Source organism: Pezoporus occidentalis, unplaced genomic scaffold, assembly GCF_034315485.1.
Source record: "Pezoporus occidentalis ecotype Australia unplaced genomic scaffold, CSIRO_AGI_Poc_V1 ctg68, whole genome shotgun sequence".
Classification (NCBI taxonomy): domain Eukaryota; kingdom Metazoa; phylum Chordata; class Aves; order Psittaciformes; family Psittacidae; genus Pezoporus; species Pezoporus occidentalis.
In genome coordinates this window covers 1707894-1722714 of record NW_026916030.1, presented here as the reverse complement: position 1 = coordinate 1722714, position 14821 = coordinate 1707894, and the positions used below count along the sequence as shown (strand labels likewise).

The window sequence follows — 14821 nt, the reverse complement described above, 5'->3', positions numbered from 1 at the left end:
TCCCCGCTAAGCAGTCCCAAGTTAACACGCTGGGTTTGCAGCTTTCGTGTTCGTCGCCGATGAGCCACACTTAGAGAGGTAAAAATGGGTTTGCAAAGGCTGCGATGACAGTTCTGGGATTCGGCGTGCGAGGCTTTTGCATTGCCTTTATATAATGGCTCTTGCCAACGCTCCAGGGAATTGGGGAGTTCCTTGGCTAGCCAAGAGGAGAACTGCCTGCGAATCCCCTGCATCCATCCAGGGCATACCCATGGGGAGACTGGCTGAGTCCCAGGCAGTCAGAGCAGTGGGTGCCGGGGTTGGTGTGGGTGCTGCTCATTGCACCGGGCAGGAGGGAAGCTGCAAAGCATGGATGTCTATTGCTGGGTGATTTCTTGATTCCTGAGTTCTAAATGCTGAATCCTCTGCTCTAAATGCTATGAAATCGTTAAAATTTGAAATGTTAATACAGAGAACTCGGGGAGGAGGCAGAAACCAAAGGTTCTTCTGGTACCAGACACACCATTTCCCTCTGGGCTTGCAGCCTGCCTGCAAGCTCCGTATGTATTTTCTTACTTTACATAATTTTTCCATCTCTCTCCATCAGCCCAGCTCTTCAAAGGCTTCCTTCTGTTTCCAGCTCTCTTGCTGCTGCTAAATATGCCCTCCTCTCTGCTGCTCTTCCCTGAAGCACCAGTGCTCCAGTTTATCAGAGGAGTCTCCCAAACCGCTGAGGAGATGCTGGGCGAGGAGGCAGGGAGCTGCTGCCAGGTGCTGTTCAGTGGCACTGCCAAGAGTAAATAGGGGAAGCAAAGGGATAAAACGCAGCCAGTTAATCCCTGCCTGTGCCATGCAAGTCATTTTGGTGCCTTCGAGTGCCTGGTGTCTGCTGCGGCACCGGTGGCTGCGTGGTGATGTCAGGGAATATCGGTGTTCCCCTGCTCCGGACTCTCTCCTGTGGGTTTCTTCCATTTGCCATGGTGCTGAGCACCCTCCAGAAGCGCCGTGGGGCTGGAGCAGCTCCCCAAGCCCACCCTGGTGGGAGATGCAGCAGGGAGGTCTTTGGAGGTGACTCCCTAAAGGTGGATGTGGCTGCAATGGGGGCATTGCCTGCAGCAAACGTGCTCCAGTGGAGACTCCCAGATAGAGAGAAGGGCTTTGGTAGGGTTGGGGTTTTGGCAGTAACCTCTGAGCCCAGTTCCCACTCCAGCCAGCTGCTGTGACGACAGAAATCCCTGCCGTGTGTGAACTTTGCCTGAAGTGCTTTTAATGACAGTTTAATAACAACACTTAGCGCTTGGTACAGAGCTTCGCACCCCTGGAACTGAAACGCTTTACTGCAAAGGGTAATGACCATTATTCCCTGTGTTCACCGGGGGGGGGGGGGAATAGCTGCATTTTATTTGTGAAAATAATTATAACGAGTGGAATTAATCAACTTTTCGTATGAATAGTGTTGCTTTTTAAAGACAAACGTCAGGAGAGAGTCCTCGATACAAAGGCGAACTCACAGTGGTGTAGATCCATCTGATGGCTTCTCGGGGAACTCGTCAGTGCCTGTGGTGCAAAGGCATTAACCCTGCCAAGGCAGCGTGCAGAGGGAAGAGAAAGCACTGAAAGTAAATGCAAGACAGTGCAGTATTGACTTACTGGTGCCCTAGATTGTGGTGAGCAGGCACTGCAGGGAGCTGCTGCTTCCCAGAGCTCAATGTGTGTTGCTGCCTTTGCATTTGCCTCTCCAGCTGCTCAAAACCCTGTTGCTTAGGAAGGTTATCCCTGTTCCTAAATGTCCTCTGGGTCTTGGTGTGTTCCATGGAGAAATGGAGAAATTCCAGTAAAATAATTATCATTTCCACTGCAATAATTGTAGTTCCTTATCTGGGGGACTGAAAGAGGCCGTATCTTCTTAGGAGCTCTGGCAAAATCACTGTGAGTTGGGCTTTTTCCCCCTCCTTCTCTGTCCTGCTCTACATCCCCTGTTGCTTCTTGGCCCTCTTCAGACTGCAGGCTTGCAGGGGAAAAAGGGCTATGTTCTGGTGCTGAGCCCAGGGAAACAGAGGCTTGATGGTAATGCACATGGTGAAGAATAATGCCTCTCTGCGCTGTGACTGCAGGTGGGAGAATCACTGAGATGCTTCCTTGTGTTGCTGCCCTGCTGCTTACAGCCCCTCGTGGGTTCTGTTTGTGGAGCTGCCAAGACATGGGTTCACCTGGAAGAAAACTGAAGCCCTGGGAAATCCTCCCGTTGTCTTTGGCAGCTGTTGCTGAGGGCCCCTGCTCGCAGGCGCTGCAGGGGAGGGGACGGCAGGAGCCAGGATCCATCAGATCCAGAGCACTACAAGAGCTTAGATGCCGGCCACATTTGCAAGCACTTGGCATTGCAAAGTGCTGCTGTGGATTTGCCTGGCCCTCATGTGGTGTGGAGCAGTGTGCAGGCAGCACCGCGCCGGCTGCTCGGAGGGCTCCACGTCTCTCTTATGGGGAGCAGCCTCTGGGAAGCCCCAGGTCACTTGGATGCCCGTCTCCGTGGACAGCAGGTAGGAGTCACCATCCATCCCGTTTCCCACAGCCTCTTCAGGAAGGGTCTGATCATCCGTGTCTTTTAAACCCTGCTTTTCATGGCACAACTCAGCTCTGAGAAAGAGCTGTTGGGTCTCCGCAGCAGCTGAGTGCTGAGGTCCTGCTGCCGTGCTGGTGGCCATGGGCCAGAGAAGACCTTCCCCTCCAGGCTAATGGAAGGAAAACGGAGATCAGGTTTTTAAATTGACTCTGGATCAATACAAACAGTATTTTCTAGGCACTTTTATTAATAAGTACACACATCCTTGCTGCCCAGAGAGGATTCCCAAGCATCTCCTGTATATTCTAATAACCTCTGCAATCCGAAGTAATCAATGTGTTGGTATAGGATTTTTGACTGTAGAAGGAGCTGAACCTCTTTGGATTCAACCCTCTCATTAACTGCAACTCCACCTGCTGATCAGTAGTCAAAAACATGGGCAGAAGGACCTGTCTTGTCAGGAAAAGAGTAATTTGGGCTGCTCTTGTGCACAGGGAGCGGGCGAGGGGTCTGTGCTCCCACCACATCCCTATGCGGAGGAGCAGCACTGGCACCCCACAGGGATGGAAGGGCCAAGTCCTACATGGAAACGGAGGGTGGATCATCAATGTTATTTTCTTTTTGCATTTTTTTTTCTTCTTGCAAATCTGTTATTTTAACTGAAACAAATGTCAGAGGGAAAAAATATTCTATTGAGGAAGCAGGAGCTCTGCCTTCTGCGATGTTAGTGTCGCATTGGAAAAGAGAACAATTATTAAACAGAAATTGAATGAAATGATTACATTTCCCCCAAAACACTGCTGTTCCCAGCCAGCTCTGTTGAAGAGGGTGCTTGTAATGGTGCTTGAACAGCGCTGCTTTACGCAGCTTGGTGCTAGCCTGGTTGCAGAAGCCGTGCGGAGGAGCGTGGAGTTGTTTTTGCAGGGCTGTGCGTGAGCCTTGGCAACCTCAAAAGCCTTGGCAGCTTCTGAAAAGCTCCTTAGCAGAATGCATGGTGACAATGTAGGGCATTCCCCAGCCAGCAAAGGGCAAACTTAGTGAAAAACGCTTCAGCAAATGGCTGGGCCGAAGAGGTTTGTAGCATTTGTTATGGTATTAGCAGTGCTCGAGGGTTCATTAAGCCATTAATGTCGTGCTATTACAGCTGTTGGGGTCTTGACATATAGGAAGTGACTGTGGTTGTAATAAAATTGCGTGGGACCTCGCTCGTCCTTGTGGTTGTTAAATGAAGGGAGGTCAGGATTGCCCTGTAAAGGCAGTGCAAGCACAAACCAGCCTGATGAGGAGCAGTGGAGGGTGCTGATCCCTGGAGCTTGGTGTCAGGCTGGATGGAAAGGCCATTTTCCCAGAGCTGCTCAATGGGTCCATAGAACCTGGGGGCTCATTAGGGAGGGAATAATGAGCCTTAATGACTTTGGAGCTCTGAGTCCCTTAAATTATCACTGTATTTGTATGACTGCAGCCCCTCCTGTAGAGCAACAGCTCTGCTGTGGCTGGTGAATTGTCTTGTGAGATGCTGATGTGGTTGAGTGCAGATGTTTGCTAGCAAAACGTGCTCTCCTATTTGAGTTACCTTTTGTGGTGATGGAATTATCTTTATCTATGTAGTTGATGCCTTTCAGGGTGACTTTTGAAGATTTTGACATCTATTTAACTGTCTGTTCTTGCAGAAGGCTTTGCACGCTAACACTTTCAGGTTGTATCTCAACAGAACAGATTGGTTTGCCAGAATAATGTGGAAAATCCCAATCCCTTCTTGTTTCATCAGCTAGTTATACTGGTCTAGGTCGTGCTTTATTAATAGTAAGTTGAATAGGTGCTTAAAAGGAGCGTTGGTCTGAAAGGTACCTGGATAAAAGCAGACTATTGAACAATGCAGTTGCAGTGGGTTCAATTAAGACTAATGAAAAATCCGCCTGTTCCTAACTCTTATTTTCAGGGAAATGATTACCACTGCAATTGCAGCTCAGCAATTCCCAGTCTCCTCCAGCCCCCGGCACAGCAGTGGTCTCTGCATAATGCAGACGCTGAAATGAGACATCAGCACTTTGTAATGGGCTCTCCAACTAAAATTAAGCAGTGATTTCCCAGCTTCCGGTTGGCATTCAGTGGGCTGGGTGAATGCTTCTGGACCAGAGAAGTCCTTCTTTGGTCTTTGGTGTGACATTGATTGTGTTTGGGTCTTTTTCACTCTGGATTCCCTTGGAGAACACGCTGTGCGAACAAGGTGTTTGCTGTGGAGCTGACCCTCCTGTACCATGGGGTGGCATGGGAAGTGTGTCCCTGCAGAGCAGGCTCACTGAGCTCTGCTTCAGGTTACCTTTACAGCCATGGCTCTTTCTAGGAACATTCTGTTTCCCAGCAATGAACGTTCTGGATGTACTGAGCGATGCATCGTGCCTGGTGTGTTGTTTGAATTTAGGGTAAGCATAGAGCAGCCACAAACAGGCATCACCAGCACATGGGGACCTGCATTAGTCATAGATCTCTTCTTATGGAACAGCCCTTTGCTTTCTGAGTTGCAGGAAGGCATCTTCATCCATTCAGTGTGACCTTTACCTTTTGTCATCAGTGCCCTGGCTTCCCACCTCCCAGACAAGAGGACCAGTGGGCTCCTCCCGCATTGCTGATGGCTCAGTGACCCAGGCAGCTCCAAGCTGCCTTTGCTTCAAGTTCCTGCTTTACTCCTTCTCCTTCACCTGCTTTGAGCGGCACAGCAGCTCTTGGTCACTGCCTGGGAGGTGGCTTGGGAGGAGAGACGCTGCTGGGGCTGTGGGTCTTTGGGTGACCCTGCATTGGATTGCTCCCCTCTCCTGGTTTTCCTGTCTTGGTTTGTGTTTAAATGCTGAACAGAAGGTTCCCGCAGGTGGGAACCGTGTGTCTCAAGGGGTTCTTTGATATGGCTTTTGTCACCTTCTATGCAGCAAAAGTGTGACAGAGGAGTATTCATTTTGTGTTAAGATTCCCCGGGTATTTCCCTAAAAGTGCTGCTGCTTGATGGCCTTAATGCTGAGAGTATCATTTTTGTATCTGATCTTTTCCTAGCTAATGTCAATCCTGAAATAGAAATTCTTCTGGAACGAGGAATACAATGCAGGGTAGAATTTGTATATAGATCCCTAAAAGAGAGACCTGATTGCCCCAGTCTCAGTGGCTCCTGTTTTGCAGGAGGATTTGTCAGACCCTGAGCCGGGCACAGTCCCAGCCAGAGGGTTAATAACAGCAGTAATCACATTTGGGGCTTGAGAACAACACCCTGAAGTGAACAGATGTAGAGCAATAGGTTGAAGATGAAGCTGAAACAAACCATGAAGCAGAAAGGAATGACTCTCTTAGTAAATGAAGGCATTGAGCTAATGAATCATTTTAAGGCAAAAGGAGAAATTAAATGTATGCTGAAAGCTGGCACATTAGTAAATGGGCTGTGGGTTTTTATCGATTTTATATTTCAAAATGCTGAAATAAAGTATATCTTACGGTGAAATCCCAGTAAGAAATAATGCTCCGAGTAGGGAAAGAAGGATTTTGTTAACAGGAAACAGGGACTTGGTTTCTCTTCCAGGAGCAGCCAGGGATTGATTGCCTTCGTGCCAAGGGGCAAGTCATGGTTAGGTACTGATCTTAGTACCCTTACTGTCATGGGGTGGTATTGGCATGTTATGGGGTGGTATTGGCATGTCATGGAGTGGTATTGGCATGTCATGGGGTGGTATTGGCATGTCATGGGATGCTGTGCACGCTCGTGATCCCCTTGAAGATGCTCGTTGTTGAAGGCTGCCATCGAGCATAAGCAGGAGCAGGTATAGACTAGTGGCATCCCCAAAAGAGGGCAGGATGCACGACCACCCCTTTGCAGTCCCACCTGCACGCTGGGACCCTCACAGGTCTATCCCTTGTGCAGGACTCCCCTGGCCACTGTGGATCCTCTTTTCTGCCTGACATCTTAAGGACTCAGTGCCAAGCGCACTCAAGGAGCGGCAGGCTTTGTTCTCACCTGAAGAAGGGAACACCAGGTTGTTCTGGGACATGGTGCGTGCCCCTCTCTGGGCACTGTTTAGCCTGGCCAGGGGAGCAGTGATTGAGCCCCTGGGGCCGCTCAGAGGGAAGCAGCAGCAAGTTGTTCTTTGCTCAGTTCGCAGCGGGCGCGTTTAGGAGGGGACCTTGCTCTGCTGCTTTGTGTCTGCGAGCCAAGCGTGCTGAGTCTGTTCCCTGGCATGCAGTCCACGCACCGCTCTTCACACAGAGGAATAAGATAAAATAGCTTCCTCCCCCTCACGTTGCTACTTAAAACCAGGGATGGGGAAAAAATAATCCCTCAGCCCCTGCCCTGCTCGTGGTGATAAGTGCAATGCAATCCTCTTCTTAAAGGAGGCAGCCAAGGCAATTACGTTATTTAATGAACAGCCATTTCAGGGCTCTCTGCATCGTGGATGCCTTCTCGGTCCTTTTGCACCAAATCCGCTGCAGCAGCAAGGCCAGAGAGTTTGCCTCGACTCCCCTCACCACCAAAATAAATGCACAGGGCAGGATTGTTCCACTGAGCAGCCGTGACTGGGGAGAGAGAAGAAAGGAGATGGTACGTGCCGACAGCTCTGAACTGGTTGCGGTGAGGATTGCTATGTATGAGAGAGTTCAGGGGGGAAAGAGGAGGAAGTCACAGAGGCAGCCAGAGCTCGCAGGATGGCAAGAGCCAAGCTGAAGAATTCCCCCTCTGAGAGCAATTCCCATGTAAAAACTGTCCCACCAGCGACGACAGAAGATGTCCATGGGGTGAGCCCCTTGTTGCCGGCTCGAAGGATGGGATCCATGGGGAGTGATGTCGGACAAAGGTATTGCAGGACTGCAGTGGTGCGTGGGGCTTGGAGGGGGGGGAGGCAGCACCTTTTATCTTTTAAATGAGAGGGAAAGGATTAGTGCCACCATGGGCTGGAGGGGTGGTGGATCAGATCCTCCTGGTAGCAGTGTTAAAGAGCCACAGCAGCTCCAAAGTTGCATTATGAAATAGGTGGCTGGAGCAGGAGAAAGCCAGTTCCTTTAAATTGTTTATAAGTGCTTCTTGGCTTTTTATATGCCCAAAGCATGTCTGAATGGCAGCCCTGAGACTGTGGGGCTGCCACACCACACTGTTAACTTGCATTGCACCTTATCTGTGCAGGATGACTGAAGCCTTATTTACACTGCTAAAGCCACAGCATGCACTGTACAGAAGCACCATGTTTGCATGGCAGAGGGGATGCCTGGTCCCCCATCTGAGGGATTATTTATTTGTAACTGCACAAAAAATAGACGCTGCCACACAGAATGGTGCAGCCTCTTCCTGCAGGCACACAGCTGATGTGTACGGGAAGCAACGAGCTGGTTCTCAGGAGGATGAAAATGCTGTACATTGCACTTGGATTGCAGTGCTTCAGAAGATGACAAATCCCCTAGTTGTGATGAGGATGTATATATGTCAGTAATTCAGTTCTTGTTCTCTTCATTCCATTTTCTGTTTTCTCTCTCCCCCCATCTATTCTGCCTTTCCACCCTCCTGTGCTGTCTTCCTTCTTGGCAAAAACTGCCTCCCCTGTGATTGTGTACTGTATATCTTCTAGGATGTAATTTGGAGCTGTTTCTAGCTCTGGTTTCCAGTGCAAATGAGCACTGTAGGAAAGCTTCTGCTCACGGTGAATTCTACTCATTTGGCTTCAGATTGGAAGGAATTGACGCCCCAGCTTCACTCTCTTGGCATCATCTCACCAGTGGGATGGGGGGAAGATGGCAACAAGGATTAGTGGTGTGGTCCCCACTGGGGAAGCCAGGGAGGGAGCTGTGTGTCACAGGAGCGTGGCAGGAGCATTGGTGTGGTGACCACCCCTGTGCCAGGTACATGCTTTAGCCTCCAGGTCTGGGAGGCAGAGTCCTGGTGTACTTGCAGAACAGGAGTGCATGATGTCTTGCTCTGGTGTGCGGGGTGTCAGCTCTGCAGATGGCACTGATGCCGGTTCTCTGGTGAGCAGATGCTTGGATCCTGTGTGTCATTGTCTTCTGACTTCGTGAGGCAAAGGCTTAACACGTGTGGAAAGCTGCAAATGGGCATCGTGTGGGTGCGTTGGAACTAAATCCCTGAAGCTTGTGTGGTCTTAGCACGTTTTGACAGGGGATCTGAGTCTTCTCCCGGTGTTGATGAGGCTGCTTGTGCGCTGGGTTTGTGTCTTGCTTGCATTGCTTCAAAAAGACATCAAAGATGGACTTTTCCTGGGGGTACCTCTATCTCTGAAGGCATGTCCTAAATACTACTGTTGGCACAGCCTTTGCTTCCCCTCTGTGCCCTTTCAGGTACTGTTGTACCCCTCATAACAGTGCCAGTGTTCAAATACAGATGCACCGGGGCTAGAAAAGGACTCATACTTGCAGCTGGGAGACTCTTCCAAACTCATCCCAACCACCGCTAACCAGCTGTGATTAAACTTGTAAGAGGGGCTGAGTGGGTTCCTGCCCAGGGAGCCAAACCTTCATCCCAGGGCTGACCCTCCTTACCCCTTGGTGGAGAGCATGGCACAAAGGAGGGATGCTGCAAGGCATCATTGGACTGGGGAGGGCAGGGGACAGCAATTCCAGGAGTCACATAGCTGCAGTGGTTTAGTGGACTCTTGTCAGCATGCCAAGTGTGCAGAGCACTCCAGGATGCCTCCGGGCTTCATAAAATAACCCAATTCCCTGGGTTTCATTGGGATCTCAAGTGTTGTGCTGCAGTCTGAGAGGTAGAGGGGTTGATGAAGCACTTTTACACTGCTCTGGCAGTGGGCAGAGGCACTGGCAGTGTCTGAATTCCCGACTGCCAGGCTTTCCTCGTGCTCCGTGTGCCGCTTCCCAACAATTGACTTGGCAATTAAGACTAAGATCTGTGCACTTCTCTTTCACTGCATATGCAAGCAACAAAGGCAGGAAGATTGCTTAGGAAATGATGAATAGTGCTTGAGATGCTTCGTCTCCTCCAAAGCCAGACAGAAGTGACGTTATCAAGTTAGCAGCAACAATTGTCACTGGGAGTTGGGAGTGAAATTGCCAGGTGATGGTGGAAGAAGATGCTGAGATACAGGATGTTCTCAGGGATGCAAATGAATTCTCTCGATGACTGAAGCCAGTGAAGTTTATTCTCACTTACTTTATTTATCTCCCTACTCTGCCTCTTAGTCATTGCAGCATCTCAAAGTTTTTAGGGGTTCTCAGTCAAAACAGAAGGAAAGGATTTGAGTTCTCTGAAGAGAAACCACTTCACAGCCATGTATTATTCCACTTTTGGAGGCAAAAAAGGGGAGTTCAGGGCTGGCCCTGGGGGCATTTTCCTGTGGGTAGAGAGCTGTGGGCAGGGTGGGACCCACGTAGAACTGGCTCCCATTGAAGGTGCTTGGAGCTACTTCTGTACATCAGGGGCTGCTCTGAGAAGGGGATGCAACCAGGGCAGCATCCCGGGGAGGGCAGGCTCTACCATCAGACCTCCTGCCTGGGTACCGAAACTGCCCTGGCACACAGCAATCATGGGGCTGGTGCAAGCCATGAAAGGTTGAGTCCTTCCCGAATGGGCTCTTCCTGAAGCAGGTTGGTCCTGTAGGGCTTGTGCTGGGGCGCTGGAATTCGATAGGGACCAGACTCACAGAGCATCGGGTGGCCCTGAGTTTGGGAGGAAGCTGCTGGCAGGCACAAGCACATGTAAATATGTGTTTGGATCCCGTTTCACGGGGGGTGATGATCTCTCTGTAATGCAGGAGATGCGGGTTTAAAAACACAAACATTTTTACAAGATAATCGTGTCCTGTTGATGCAGCTCTGCTGGAAGTGGAGGAAACCGTGTCCACTGCCTGTGCCGGGGCACACTGATACTCTGAAGGGATTACAAACAGTGTATGCTGTAATGTATGTTGAAGCACTGCCCTAGACCCTGGGAGGGCGAGGGGCTGGCAGTGCTGTGTGTCCCCCCTCTGCCCCATGTTTCACCCTTGTCTCTTTGAGTCGCGTTTGCTGAGTTCCGACGGCCGAAACCTGAACTGTGAGGTTTGGGGCAGGAAATGAGCATTGCAGAAGAGCTGGGGTTGGAGAGGACCTCGGGAGGGCTCTGATCTGACCCCAAAGCTGGACTAACTTTAAAGCTGGCTCCGCTGGCTTGGGACCAGCCCTTCTGAGGTTTGAGCATCTCCCAGGCTGGAGATGTCACAGCTTCTCTGCTTCAGGGCTTGATCACTCTCAGGATGAATGATGGTTCCCTTCATCTCGTACCTGTTTTCCTTTTACTGTTCCCTCTTGTCCTTTTCCTGCATGCATCCGAGAGGAGGCTGACTACACCTCACCCGTCAGGTAGCCAAGGGCAGCAATTAATCCCTTCCTTTCTCTCCTTCAGGCTGCGCATTCCCACCTCCCGCAGCCTTGCCTCGTCTCTTAGGTTGAGGTATTTTTGGCAGGAATAAATGGGACTTTGCTTCAGCCGTGTTATAGCCAAACAAGGTGCCTGGAGCCTCTCGGTGACAAATAGCACTCTGCTGGGGCGAGCCTAATGCAATGTTTCTTGGAAGTAAAACACTCAAGGGAGTGAGGAATCACCCGAATGTGTCCAAAAATGCAGTTTCTGGTGATGATTGTTCTGCTAAATATGCTCTCATCACCCGACACCTGCACACAAGCAGCGGAAAGGTCCAGTGTGGCCATTGAAACCATTATAACCAGTCTGGCCTTGCAGCCAGCTTTCCCAGTGATGGTCTCTCCACAGCGACAAGTGCCTGGGTGCAGCTCCCCTTGCTGCTGAACCACTGCTAAGCTGTGCTGCTGAATCCTCCCCCGGGGGGGGGACAATCAGGAGCTAACTTCTTTTTTCTTCTTATCATTTCTTTAGCAGAGGTTTTGTCCAGCAAAGAGCTCTAGGAGATGCCTCTCTTTGCAGTGAGCAGCATAAGCTGCTTTGCCACTTCGGCTTTCGTGCAGGAGGAACGCTGTGGCAGGGACTTCCCCTGCGCCTGCCAACGCGCACGGTCCAGCCTCCGTTCTTCTGCTGCTGCTGTTGGCTGCCTGCGGAGGGTTTACAGCAGAGGTGCTGACACCTGGGGGTATTGGTTTGGTTATGGGAGGGTCTCTGCACCTCTCTGTGCTGGGACCGTCTGTGTCAGAGTTAAGGCAGGGCTGCCGTGTGCCCCTGGTGCAGGCAGGAACGAGCATCACTGCAGGCAGGGTCCCTGCCTAAGCCTTCATGGAGAAGACTTGAAAGAGAGCCCACATGGTGCAGAGGGTTTCACTTACAAAGTGCTTTGGCCTTGATCCACTTTCCATCAGGCTGGGCTGCGAGCCCCTCACAGGGATGTGTTTCTGGTGATGGGAATCTCTGTATGGAGAGCGTTGAATCCACATCAGGTTTGCTGACAGGGTGTTGATGCTCTGTGGTGGTTGCCCAGGCTGGAGCATGGCATCTCTGCGCCTTTCACCTGCAGTAACTGAACTGTGGGCTGCCCTTAGAGCTGGGATCCGGCCACCCAGCCTGCTGCAGGTCCGTGCCCAGCATCCCCATTGGAAGGGGCTCATTGAGCATCGCCTGTTCTTGCAGTCTTGGGTGTAATTTCCTTAGGTTGTTCTTCCAGTCACCGTTGTACAGCTCGAAGAGAGGGAGGTGTTAGTGCTCACACACCTTTTAACGTGGGTGTTTCTTTCCCAAGTAGCAGTGAGTGCTGCTGTGTGAGGCTGGCCGTGTTTCCAGTGTAGGACCACTGCAAAAACCAGGCAGGGTGCTCAACTGCTGCATCCGTTATAAGGGCAATATGCAAGCGCCCTGCTTGATCCTGATGAACAGGAAATGATCCCAGCTGCCGGCTGCCAGCACAGCAAGCTGACAGCAGGAGTCCTTTGCACTAAACAGAGCCCTTCATAAACACAGCCAACGATTCCATCCCAGGCTGCAGCATGGGGGTTTGAGCCTGGCTGTCTCTCTGTGCTTGTCCGGGATCTGTGCTGGACCCCTGAGCTCTGCTCATCCTCCCCGTTTTGTGCCCACTCCTCTGCACGGGGACAAGACCCACATCACCATGTCCCAGCCCGGGCTCAGCTCTGAGCTCCCTCCTGCAGGTTTTGGATGCATTTCAGTGGCTGGTCCTGTATGTGTGGTCCCCATCCCTCAAATCCCTGTCCCCAGGCACCCTTTGGCAGAACGTGTTTGCATCCCCAAGCTGGCAGCACCGTAGCAGCCTCCTGAGGGGAACAGGCTGAGTTTTGGAAGCCTGAAGGCTCCTCCCACGGCTGCTGGTGAGATGCCAGCGCTGCTGAAAGTCTCAGTGCCCTATATAGGTGCTGATATGCAGACGAAGCACCTAAGCTAAGGATTCCTGCACTCAAAACACAGATTTGGGCTTTTGCTCTATTTTAGGTCGCTCATTTCCATCCAGTCCCATCAGGCCATGGGGATTAGCCCCTTCCTCCTCCCCTGGTGAAGGCTTTCCTGTTGCTCTAAGAGCAGGATGCTGCCACCAGGCACTGGGTGATGTGGGGCTGTGGCACAGGGGGGTCTTGCAGCCCTATCTCCAAGCTCATGCTTCCTCTGCAAGGCTCAGGACCGCAGGGACTCATTGAGCTCATTAGGAAAGGCAGGGAGATGCCTTAGAGCAGCCTCAGCATCTGCAGGGCCTTCCTGCCCAGGAGCCCTGTGCCCAGCCTTGGCAGCACCTACTCCTCTGGGAGAGCCCAAACTTGCTGGAAGGCAATGGCAGGCAGCGTCAGGAGCTGCCGGGCACTGGGCTGTGCGTGTGCTGCAGCGGGAAGTGCTGGGGTTTGGCACCGTGCCTTGTTTGTTTCTAAACTTTATATCCGTTGTGATGTAGATTTTGCAGAGGAATGCCAAGGAAAACCGCCTCTGTGATTCACATCACCTTGATGTGCTGCCTGCTGGGGAGGAGGCAGCCGCGCTCGCCTGCCTGCACGCTGCCTGCCTGCGCGGCATCTCCGGTGCCACTGCTGGGAGGGTTTGTTCGTGTGGCTCTTCTTCAGCTTCAGTGTGTGCTGGAGCAGTCGGGGGCTTTTATGGGCTTCCTCCAGACTGGGGCTGCTTGGAACTGGAGCCCCATCCCTGGGGTCATCCCTGCTCCGTGCTGGGAGATGGGCAGCCTCGTGTTTGCAAGCAGGACGCGTGCATCTTCGTCTCCCTTTCCCCTTCCTCTTGCTCGTTCCTCCTCTCCCCCTCTTTGCTTTCTTTTTTCATCTCCTCCCATCTGTCCTTCTCACATCAGGCTATTTTGGGGGGATGAGTTTCTCACTGTCAATATGGTAGGAACCGTGGTGCGTCTCCTGTCTTAGGGGATGAATGCTGCTTTGGGTACCCTTCCCAAGCAATTACATTGCTCAGTTCTCTTTAACCCCCTGCCTTGCCCCTCTCTTGGAGGTGTTTCGAGACTGGAGGCTAAAGGGTACTGAATTTGAGGGCTCTATCCTCTGGGATGCAGGAGAGAGCCATCAGGTCTAGTGCCCTTTAGCCCCGGGTCTCAAAATGCCTCTGAGACTTGCAAGTGGTCCTTAAGCAGCCTGAAGCCAAGTGTGGTGTTGGGCAGGTCATTACTTGTGCCTTTGTAACTCCCAGGGGCTTTTAGTGAAGGGTTATTTCTTTTCTTGTCTTGGAAACGATGGCTGTAAATTGAATGGGAACTGCAGGACCAGATGTGAATTTTTAATACCTTTCATTTGCCAAAATACCTCCCAGAAAAGGCAGCAGTGAGGGCGCGGAGCTGGCAGGGAGTTCACTGGGAGGGAGCAGATCTCTGCGAGCTCAGCTTGAGCTGCTGCTGTGCTTTGCTGCTCCCTTCTCCATCTGAGCATCTTGGAGCACTTGAAATGCTCAGAGAAGCTGTGGCTGCCCCATCCCTGGCAGTGCTCAAGGCCAGGTTGGACACAGGGCTTGGAGCAAGCTGCTCCAGTGGAAGGGGTCCCTGCCCGTGGCAGGGGTTGGAGCTGGATGAGCTTTAAGGACCCTTCCAACCCAAACCAGTCTGTGAACCACAGGGACGGTATTTAACCTCAAATTATCTATCTGAGGCAGATGAGATAAATGCCACCCAGATCCCACAGCACCCTGGTACATCTGGGGTGCCAGCCAGGAGCTCAGTGTCTTGGTTTAATGGTTAGAGGTCCAGGTGCAGCCCTTCTCTCCCAGACCATGGACTCTGGACAGGAGCTAAGGTTGGGCTCAGTGCCTGTGATGTCGTTATCTCCCATGGGAGGAATGAGATGAGTTGAGGTTCATCTGCACAGGGATGCTCAGGGAAGCAGATCTGGATGAAA

General features: G+C 51.6%; 1 protein-coding gene across 18 annotated transcripts in view; it reads left to right on the top strand.

Annotated features, from left to right (window-relative positions):
* Nucleotides 1-14821, top strand: part of KCNT1 (potassium sodium-activated channel subfamily T member 1) — a 75872-nt gene that overhangs the window by 27833 nt on the left and 33218 nt on the right. For 2 of the 18 annotated variants that reach the window (XM_062641502.1, XM_062641499.1), the window contains exon 1: nucleotides 6754-7368. The exons of 12 other annotated variants lie outside the window; for them this stretch is intronic. In XM_062641502.1, the coding sequence (XP_062497486.1) occupies nucleotides 7220-7368 (149 nt within the window). In that variant the 5' untranslated portion in view covers nucleotides 6754-7219. Of the gene's footprint in view, nucleotides 1-2313; nucleotides 2517-6753; nucleotides 7369-14821 lie in introns of those variants that run through there. 4 more of the 18 variants (XM_062641509.1, XM_062641511.1, XM_062641500.1 and 1 more) reach the window with 3 other exon arrangements.